Raw genomic sequence first — 10,568 nt, forward strand, 5'->3', positions numbered from 1 at the left:
AATCAATCCCACATCGGGCTCCCGGTGCATGAGCCTGCTTCTCTCCTCTGCCTGTGTCTCTGCCTCTCTCTCTCTCTCTCTCTCTCTCTATGACTATCATAAATAATAAAAATTTAAAAAAAAAAACAAATACAAATTGGTTCTACAAATTAAAACCTCTATTTACCACAGTTTAGAAGAATAATTGCACTAAAATTGTTTAATTCTTTACCCAGGGAATGATATTAAGTTGAAACACTCAGACATAACCACTTTTTTAGTAGTAAGCTGCTTATTTAGTCATATATATTAATAAAAATTCATATTACCACACATTTTAGTGACAGACAACAATGTACAATTTGGTTCAATAATGATTTTTGCAGGTAAATATGCAGACTTTTAAGCAGAAACTTGTTCTAGCTATTTTTAGTAATTTATTGGTTGGAAAAATTTGATTTTCAAAAATCTTGACCTTGTTGGTAATAGATACTGAGAAGATTTGAGGTCATGTAGTTAGTTTTGAATGTATTACACACCCATCTGCTTCTCCATCTGGCAGCAGACACAGAAGTGTTATTACATTCTTCTCACCACACCCCCAATTGTTAGCTTCCTGCTGATAGCCTTAGTGTAAGCCTCATTGGGTAATTATTTCAGGCAGAAAACAACCAACCCACATGTTCAAGAATAGCACTAGTTCAATTAACTAACCAGAAGCAGCTTGATATTTTAAGTGTCCACGAGTAAAAATGATTTCAATTTCAGCAGCAACTTCAATGAAAATATTTAGATAGCAGATGTGCTATTTAGTACCTTCAGTATGTGGAAAATAAAAATAAACATGACATATATAACAAAATAAGTTGATAGTAGATGACTAGGTTTTAAAAACTTATTATTTCTCTTTAGTGACTTAATTTTAAAGTAAGTGTAAAAGCACAAAACATATGATGTGCTAATCAACAATGTTTTTACAATCTGCATTAAAAAGTTTCTTTATCAGTCACTAATCTGAGCTAGTATCAACATACAATAACTTACTTTAAATATTGTCTGTAGTTTATTAAAAATCTAAAAACATCACACATATTTATATTAGTGGGTTTAAATATAGAATTATTTTTAACAAACATGGTCTAATATATGTATTTAAGGAGTTTCACTCTTAAAGGTATTTTTATGAAATATGATTTTTGAAAATCTGAATTGGTTTGCCATTGAAATATTGCATTTCTAAATAGAAAATTAAGCTGTTAATGTTGCTGAGCTTTTTGTTTTAAAAAGAAGATGTTCTTTCCCCCTATATAATTTTCTCAGGAACTCAAATAGTAGACATCTGTTCTTTTTTTTAAGTTTTTATTTAAACTCCAGTTAGTTAATATACAGTGTAATAGTAGCTTCAGTTTACAAGATAGGGATTCAACACTTCCATACAATACCTGGTGCTCATCACAAGGACACTCTTTAATTCCCATCATCTATTTAACCTGTCTGCCCATTTTTAACCATCAGTTTGTTCTCCATAGTTAAGAAGTCAGTTTCTTGGTTTGCCTTCTCTTTTTTTTTTCTCTTTGCTCATTTCTTTTGTTTTTTAAGTTCTACATATGAGTGAAATCATATAGTATTTGTCTTTCACTGACTGACATATTTTGCTTAACATAATACTCTAGCTCCATCCTCGTCCTTGCAGATGGCAAGATTTGGTTCTTTTTATATGGCTTTTTTAATGGCTGAGTAATATTCTAATACATATATATATATATATGTATGTATATACACACACACGCTCTATGTATCTATATCTATATATCTATATATACCATATCTTTTATTTAAGATTTTTATTTATTTATTCATGAAAGACACAGAGAGAGAGCGAGAGGCAGAGACACAGGCAGAGGGAGAAGCAGGCTCCATGCAGGGAGCCTGACATGGGACTCCATCCCGGTACTCCAGGATCATGCCCTGGACCAAAGGCAGGCGCTAAACCACCAAGCCACCCAGGGATCCCCATATCTTTATTTTTAAACATTTTATGTATTTATTCATGAGAGACACAGAGAGACAGGCAGAGACATAGGCAGAGAGAGAAGCAGCTCCATGCAGGGAGCCGGATGTGGGACTTGATCCCAGGACTCCAGGACCATGCCCTGGGCCGAAGGCAGGCGCTAAACTGCTGAGCCATCCAGGGATCCCCCACATCTTCTTTTTCCCTTATCAGTTGATGGACACTTGGACTGCTTCCATAATTTGGCTGTTGTAGATAATGCTGCTATAAACATCAGGGTGCATGCGTATTTTGGAACTAGTATTTTTGTATTCTTTAATACCTAATAGTGCCATTGCTAGTTCATAGTCATTCTGTTTTTAAGTTTTTGAGGACACTTCCATAATATATCCATTTTTGAAGCTATTACAATTAATTAAAAATGTTTAAAAACCAATTTTGAAAAATAATTATACTGACTGGACAGTGTTATAGTAAAGTACTGAAAGTTGAGTCATCTTAATGCCTCAAAAATATTTATTTATAATTACATATATACAAAGACACATAATTGCAAATGCATCCTTTCTATCGCTCATTACATTCCCCACTGGTGACTACATAAAATATTTAATAATTAATATTTAATTAATTTCATTTAATTACACAAACCATAATATACAAAAAAACTGGTAGTGGTGTTATATTATATAAGTTTGTATTGTTGTCTTCCATATAAGATGAGAGAACAAATAAAGTCTACAGTTAACAATGTACAATAGTACATTGAACTTTGAGTGCTCATCAATATGTATCCAGAATAAATTCAGAGAATGAAGAAAAATTAACCAATAAAATTAATTCCAAGTTATTGTTACAATAATTTAATTATAAGTTTTAGGTGATAGAAGTGATTTATACATATCATAAAAAACCTGGAAAATCTTGAAAAAAAGAGAATAATAACAGTCACCTCAAAATGCTAGCTTTCATCTCTCTGCAATATACATATTCTGTTTCAGTTTTTAACCCCTTATTTCATTTAACATTAACTTTGGAGTATTTTCATGTTAATGAATTTCACTAATAAAAGATTTTCGGGAACTCCTTATAATCTCTAACGGTGTTATTTTATCCTGTATTTTTATTTTTGTTCATTTAAGTTTTTTTTTAATTCTTGTTAGTTAAGGCATAGTGTAATGTCGTTTTCAAGGGTAGAATTTAATGCTTTATCACACATATAACACATAATTATTTTTAAATGCCTTTGTTTTAAATATGTAATTCCAGCTGTTATATTACTGATCTAAATAATACTAAATATACATTTGAATATCTTTAATGGTTTCTTTAAGATAGATTTCTAAATGTAGTCACCGTTCAAATGGTTTCTCATTTTTCATTTAACTCTTGCTGCACTGTGCCAAGTATCTCTGAAGAAGCACTGTGACGACACCATCTCTAGCACTGTATCCAGGTGTCTTTTTCACAAAATATTCTGTGGAGTTCTTTTTTGGATTTATATGCCAATTTAAATATCTTTAAGTTTCTTAAAAAAAATAGTGAGAAAGTAGAACTAATAAATGAATTGATTGAATATTGTGGGATATGCAGTACAGTGCAGTACAATCCTTTATGAAAGGAGACTGGTGATTTCTACTAGTATTCCATCCAAAGAGGGATAGTGTTGCATCCCCTGCACAGAGACAATATAGAATCTAGAATATGAAGTGAAAGATGCCACCCTTCCTGTAGAAGAAATATGATTGATACGAGCCTAATGGTAACTGGAAGTTGAAACAATTGTCTTGCCAGCCGCAGGTCTGCAAAGAGGATTCTACTACTGTGCAGTCAAACAAAGCGTATTACCAAGTATCATCATCAGCTATGGTTATTGACATCCATCAGATGGGAACTGACCTTGCCCTAAAAATGAAAAATAATGGCAAAAAAGAGAATAGTACACATTCATTCACTTAGAAAAATTTTGCTAAAGCTTTTTAAAATAGAGATAGTAGGGGCACCTGGATGGCTCAGTTAGTTAAGCGTTCTACTCTTGATTTGGCTCAAGTCATGATCTCAGGGTCATGAGATGGAGTCCCACATCACACTGGGTGTGGATCCTGCTTACAATTCTCTCTTTCTCTCTCCCTCTGCCTCTCCCTCTCTCAACTCCTGTGGTTGCTCTTTCTCTCTCTCTCTAAAACTAAATAAATAGAATAGAATAGAAATAATAAAAATAATGTAAACTTTTCCCAGAAATTCAGAAAAAATAATTATTTAAAACATCTTATAATAATAACTGAAATAAAATAATGGATAAAATTAAAAAGTAGAGTAAATCCATTGTTAAGTATATTTATTTAAAATGTTTCTAAATATAAAATATTAATAAAATAAAATTATTAATTTCTAAATGAAATCTTAATCCACCAAATCTCATCAATCTTAATCCACCAAAAAGGAAGGAGGACAGAAATTTGAATGAAGATTATTATAATGAGAAAGGATGTAGATCTATAAACCTACATATGTAGGAGATTATGAAAATATAAGAATAGAACTTTGTTAATTATTCTGATCATTTAGAAAACAAATATTTCTAGAAAAATTACAATTTATAAATTCAGATTCCTTCTAGTTGAAAAACTCTGAATAGAGCAAAACATTAATATAATACTTAGTTTACAGCTCTAAAAGTCATCTTTGGACTTGTGGACTTAATAAAAGTTTGAGATGAAATCCTAGTTCTACGTCCTGCTCTTTGTAAAACTCTGATGAGGTACCTTTTCCTCAATTTCCTCATCTATAAAATGGGCACCATGATACCTATTTTATAGGATTGTCCTGAGGAACAACTGCATTGAGTATCTAGGAAGCGGCACTGTTCTGTACGGTGTGGTACATATAGGAGTCTATTTCACGGTATGGTTAGATGCTTTGGTAATGATACAATGAAAATTGAAAATGTGTTGGGTATCTTGTCAAGTAATTATCAGCAATTTCTGATCTTCCTTGGAGAAATGTCTATTTATATCCTTTGCCCATTTTTTTTAAATTGAGCTTTTTGTACTTATATTATTGACTTATTAGTGTTTTTCATATATTCAGGAAATAAGTTTCTCATTAGGTATATGATTTACAAACATTTTATCTCATTATATGGATTGCTTTTTTATTTTCATTATTATGTCCTTTGAAGAACAAGAGCATTTAACACTGAAGTCCAGTGCTTTTTGTGCCATATTGAAGTATTCTATGCTAAACTCAAGGTCAAAAGATTATCTGCATGTTTTCTTCTAAGAAGTTTTAGTTTATGTCCTGTATTTAGATTTAATCCATTTTGAGTTAGTTTTTGTATTTGGTGTAAGGTGAAGATGCAACTTCATTCTTTTGCATGTGGCCATCCAGTGTTCCAAGACCATTTGTTGAAATGACTGTTTTTTACCCTATTGGATAGTCATGGCACGGATACTTAAATTCAGCTGATCATGGATGTATGGTGTACTTCTGGATCCTGAAACCTATTTCATTGATTAATATATCTATCCTTACGCCAGTACCACACTGTTCTCACACTGTCTTGTTTCCTATTCTTTTTCAGAAAGTTTCGAAATTGAGAATTCCATCTACTTTGTTCTTTTTCAGGATACTAGGCACCCATGCAATTCCATCTGAGTGTGAGAATGTTTATCTACTTATTGGAAGGTAATAGAATCTGGAGATAATTTGGACCAGGGGTGCTATGAAACAATGTTAAATTTTTCAGTGCATAAATATATGATTTTTTCCAAATATTTAGATCTTCAATTTCCTTAAATAGTGTTTGTAGTTTTCAGAAATTGGGTTATAAGCTTCTTTTGTAAAGTTTATTCCTCAGAATTTTATTTATATTTTTGATGCTCTTGTAAATGGGTTTATTTTTTCAAATTTTATTTTTGGATTGTTCATTGAAAGTATGTAGATATACAGTTGATTTTTGGAGATTGATCTTTTATGTGCAATGCTTACTGAACTCTTCCACCATTTCTAATAGTTTTTAGTCAGTTATTTAAGATTTTTTAGGAGGCGGGGCAAGATGGCGGAAGAGTAGGGTCCCCAGGTCACCTGTCCCCACCCACTTACCTAGATAACTTTCAAATCATCCTGAAAACCTATGAATTCGGCCTGAGATTTAAAGAGAGAACAGCTGGAATACTACAGTGAGAAGTGTTCGCGCTTCTATTAAGGTAAGAAGATGGAAAAAAAAGAAAGAGAAATAAAGTCTCCGAGAGACCTCCATCTTCATAGAAGCATTCTTTATCATAGCCAAGGGGTGGGAGCAACTCAAATGTCCATCAAAGATAAATGGATAAAGAAAATGTGGTATATACTGATTTTTATTTATTTATGAGAGACACAGAGAGAGAGGCAGAGACTCAGGCAGAGGGAGAAGCAGGCTCCATGCAGGGAGGCCGACGTGGGACTCGATCCCGGGACTCCAGGATCAGGCCCTGGGCCGAAGGCAGCACTAAACCGCTGCCAGCCCCAGGCTGCCCTCTCTTTCTTAGTAAACAGAAATTTTACCACATTACAAACAGTATTCACAATCACTTGAACATTTTAAGTAGCTTAGTCTAGACCCCCCGAGTGACTCAGGGGTTGAGCATCCACCTTCGGATGGATAAAGAAATAAATAAATCCACCTTCTTGGATAAAGAAATAAAAATCTTTAAAAACAAACAACACAAAATAATCCGCTTAGGCCTTTGCTGGAAGGTGCTGCTTGTTGCTCGACTTGTGTTCCGTGGAGTCCGTGAGGCACGATCATCCTGACATTCGAGGCTTGCCGCTTGTGTCACCGATGTGCTCCTGCCTCTTTATCCCTCTTTCTGCTTTTTGGTTTGATGAATTATTTTTTCATGATTCTATTTTAATTGCTCCATTTTCTCCATTCGAGATTCAGCTTTCTTTCTTTTTTTATTTAATGATCTTCAATGATGTTGCTTCTCCTCTGCCAACTTCCTGGTTCTGCACATGTCTGCGTGTGTGTCCGTGTCTCTGTTTCTCGGTCAGTGTGCGTGGACACACCACATGATTTCAGTTCAGTCGGGGTCAGGCTGGAGAGTCAGGGCCTCCTGTCTACGTTCAGTTCTGCGACTGACGGCAGGTTTCCTAGGGCCCAGGTCAGGGCGACCCACTGGGGGCACCGCCGTCCACAGCTCACCCAGGGGAAACGAGGGAAGGGCCCGGAACGCACGACAGGCAGGGGTTCGGATGAGGACGGCCTCACCCCTTCTAGGCCAAGACCCCGACACCTTCTGTAGGGTTTGCCTTGGATTCAGGAGCCTAGGATCGTGGGGAGCTATTGCCCATCCCTGCCCCGGGGGACTGTCATCTTCTGGGCCTCCAGAATGAGGGTACCGGTGCCCATGTGTGTGTGTGTGTGTGTGTGTGTGTTTGAGGAAAATAATCCCTTTATTTAAAATACCAAAATTCCAACTACTATAAGATACCACATGTAAAAAACAAGACATAGTCTTGAGATGTAAAGGACACTGTCCCTAGAAAGTGCCTCTCTTTTTCTATTATTCTTTTTTTTTTAATTTGGCTAATGGTGTCTACTGACACATATTTGGAATGTAATCTATTTATCAGCCAGCTGTTCTGGCCCAATGTGGATTTAGGATTTTAAAACATGTGTGGCTTTAGAGCTGTATAATAAAGTATAATCTTAAAATAAAAGTATCTTTTTAAAAGACTCTTATCATCGACATCACTGGTGACAGCAATAAATAGCAGACATTGTAATAGGTAGTTTTTTGCAGTATTTTACAGGTAAACAGCCCTGCCATATAGGTAACATTAGTGTGTTAGTCCTGTGCACACAGGACCTCGTGGGCCTGGACGCATGTACACACCAAGGAAGAACGTGTGGGTGGAGGTATGTCCTGCAGGTGACACCCGCCTCCAAGGTCATAGATATGAGGCCTCAGTGGCCTGGGACGTCTGGGGGAAGCCCCGCTAGGACACTCCCTATCCCACAGGCAAGATGCAGACCATCCCCGACGGGCACAACGGCTTCTCCGGGGTCAAACCGGGGAAGACTGGACAGTCGTGTCTGAACCCAGGTGTGTGTCCAAGCTGGGGCCCTGGGTGCACACAGTCCTTCCCTGGGGCCTGTGGACAGGGGTGTGGTTGTGTCACTGTGTGCACAGGCCATCGCCTGCAGGGAGGGGGGCGTCGGCAGCACGAGCGCTGCCCCTGCAGCTTCCTCCAGGAGTGGGTCAGGGAGGGGGTCCCAGGAAGTGAGGTCACTGCCGTGTCACAGAGCCCAACAGAAGGAACCCCCGTAACCAGGCACCCGCATCCAGTGCAGCCCCAGCTCAGGCTCACTTGGCTGGAGACATCTGCTACTAGAAGATGTTCTCTTGCTGCCGGCCCACGTCTGGGGGCTCTGGCTCCCAGGAACCCCAGGGGTGCGGCTTGTTCCTATGCTGTAGGCAGTGGCTCCAGCATAGGTACCAAGGTGTCAGGGCGGTGATCAGGAGGCGCCGTCAGGTAACACAGCGCAGGCCAGGCCAGGCCCCCGTGCCACCATCCTGGGAGCCTCATCCCCTCCTCCTCAGGTTCAGGGAACCAGGGATGTGTGGGCAGGTCCCATCCAGGCTGGGGGACGCTGCAGGGCGGCACATTCCCCGGGGATCCCTTCAGGGTCACCCTGATGTCAAGGTGGGCAGGGGGGAAACAGGGTTCCTGAGGTCCTCTACCCGCCCCAGAGTCACTCCGAGGCCCTGCAGCCGCATCCCTTTGCTGTTCCCAGGGGCGGTGGGTGCCGCCTGCACTGTGGGGTGTCTGGGTGAGGCAGCTGGGGGTGCGGCCCAGCCGAGGGGGCCAGACCGGGCGCTGAGGCCTCCTGCCTGGCTGCCGGGCACTGTCTCCACAGAGCTCCACCCGGGTCGTGGGGCGCGAGCGGGAGGAAGGGGTCGTCTGCCCCACAGCGCTCCAGGAGCAGGGAGGTGCCCTGCGCAGCTAATGGAGGCCAGCGCGGGCTCAGGGTGAGTGCAGGGGCTGGGCCCCCCGACACCCGGGCCCCGATGCGGCAGGAAGGACCCCGGGTCCCAGAAGCCAGCCTGCTACCCCCTGGGCCCCCCGACACTCCTGCTCCCACATGAGTCTGGATCCCCCCCTCCCCACACCTGCCCCCATGGCCCTGCCCCTGCCTGGGCCAGATGCAGAGTCCCTGCGCACAGATGTGTGGGAACATCAGAATAGAGCCCTCAGGGGAGGCCTGGTCCCCCGGGGGTTAGCGCCTGCCTTCCCCCAGGCCTGATCTCCGAGGCCCGGGATCGAGCCCTGCCTGGGCTCCCTGCACGGGCTGCTTCTCCCTCTGTCTGTGTGGCTGCCTCTCTCGGTCACTCTCTCTGTGTCTCTGGAGGTCCTTGTAATGATCCAAATATTTTGAACATTTATCCTCTGAGATTGTTTCTTTATTGCATAGTTGGTCCTGTTTGTGTAAGAGACAGGCAGGGAGCTTGAGCGGGAGAGGGAGCCCCAGCTCCTCAAGCCCACGGGGCCCCAGCGCAGGGCCTGCCGGGGCGGGATCCCAGGTCTCCTGGCGGCTCCCTGCAGGCTGCACGTCCCCTCTGTCCCACCTCAGGGTGCAGGGGCCGCGGCCGGGAAGGGGCATCAGATCGTCCTGACCAAGCTCACCCGGACGGAGCTGCTGGAGTACAAAGTCCGACAACTGCTGCTCGCCTTGCAGCGCAGGGACGTCATCTACATCTTCAGCTTTTTAGAGGATTATCGTACATTCGCCACCACGGACGAGGTGCTGGACCTGCTGTTCACCGAGTGAGCACCTGCCCCTCCGCAGCCCAGGGCTGGGCCACCTGCTGCTGGGGAGGCTGGGGATGGTGTGAGCTTCCCGGCCTCGGGCTGCTCCCCCGCCTGGAGCAGGGTCCCCCAGGGCCTAGCGGTCCTGGAGGGCAGCCCCGGGGCCTGGCCTGTGGCGGGTCGGCCAGAGGGGCTGTGCCTGTGCTCAGCAGCCGTCCTCCTCCCCGTGACCAGGCCTGTGCCTCCTCCCTCCCCCCCCATCACCAGGGTCCTGAGCGGCCTGTTTCCCCATTGAAAGGGAGGTTTGAGAGTCCATCGGGGGTCTCTGTGCCTGGGGCAGCCAGACAGGGGAACCCCGGGACCCCCCAAGCCCACTAAGATATGGGCCATGGGCCTGGCCAGAGCCCTTTCATGCTCAAGCCTTCAGGAGGCCCCAGCAGGTGCGGGCACTTCTCCGGGAGCTGCCCGTGGCCCCACGCACAAAGCTGACTGCCCCCGGGGCACAAAGCTGACTGCCCCCGGGGCAAGGCCTAGTCGGGGTCAGAGGGTGAAGCCCCTATGATGAGAGGTCGCGTCCACAGGACGATTCATGGGATGTCCCTGCTCTCCTCTAGGTATGGGTGCATCGCAGATGCGTGGGGTAACAACGATGTGGTCCTGCAGTGCTGGAAACTGTGAGTGACTCCGGCTCCTGCAGGAGGGCCTTCCCTCTCCTGGAGGGCAGCGAAGGGGCTGTGGGGCGGTGGGGGCTGCCCCCTCACCCCACACATCTGCAATTCCCGTG

At 42.8% G+C, this 10,568-nt stretch overlaps 1 protein-coding gene across 2 annotated transcripts; it reads left to right on the forward strand.

Moving 5' to 3' along the window:
• The first annotated feature begins 8,303 nt into the window (after window positions 1-8,303).
• LOC119869083 (ral guanine nucleotide dissociation stimulator-like) lies at window positions 8,304-10,534 on the forward strand. 2 transcript variants are annotated; one of them, XM_038589714.1, is made up of 3 exons: window positions 8,304-8,509; window positions 9,609-9,802; window positions 10,399-10,534. In XM_038589714.1, exons 1-3 carry the CDS (start codon window positions 8,372-8,374, stop codon window positions 10,460-10,462), a joined length of 396 nt encoding a protein of 131 aa, XP_038445642.1. In that variant the 5' UTR covers window positions 8,304-8,371; the 3' UTR covers window positions 10,463-10,534. The 2 variants fall into 2 exon arrangements, 1 of the variants encoding a protein (XP_038445642.1); XR_005387524.1 differs by lacking the exon at window positions 8,304-8,509 and adding an exon at window positions 8,952-9,006.
• Window positions 10,535-10,568: the final 34 nt, after the last annotated feature.

This window comes from Canis lupus, unplaced genomic scaffold, assembly GCF_011100685.1.
Source record: "Canis lupus familiaris isolate Mischka breed German Shepherd unplaced genomic scaffold, alternate assembly UU_Cfam_GSD_1.0 chrUn_S863H1027, whole genome shotgun sequence".
Lineage (NCBI taxonomy): Eukaryota > Metazoa > Chordata > Mammalia > Carnivora > Canidae > Canis > Canis lupus.

What these genes read in the sequence shown, in the direction of transcription:
- LOC119869083 (XM_038589714.1), top strand. Translation starts at nt 8,372, where the DNA reads ATGTTCTCTTGCTGCCGGCCCACGTCTGGGGGCTCTGGCTCCCAGGAA. An exon ending in TGATCAGGAGGCGCCGTCAG is followed by an intron (nt 8,510 to 9,608) that starts GTAACACAGCGC and finishes GTCCCACCTCAG; the next exon opens with GGTGCAGGGGCCGCGGCCGG. An exon ending in CTGGACCTGCTGTTCACCGA is followed by an intron (nt 9,803 to 10,398) that starts GTGAGCACCTGC and finishes GCTCTCCTCTAG; the next exon opens with GTATGGGTGCATCGCAGATG.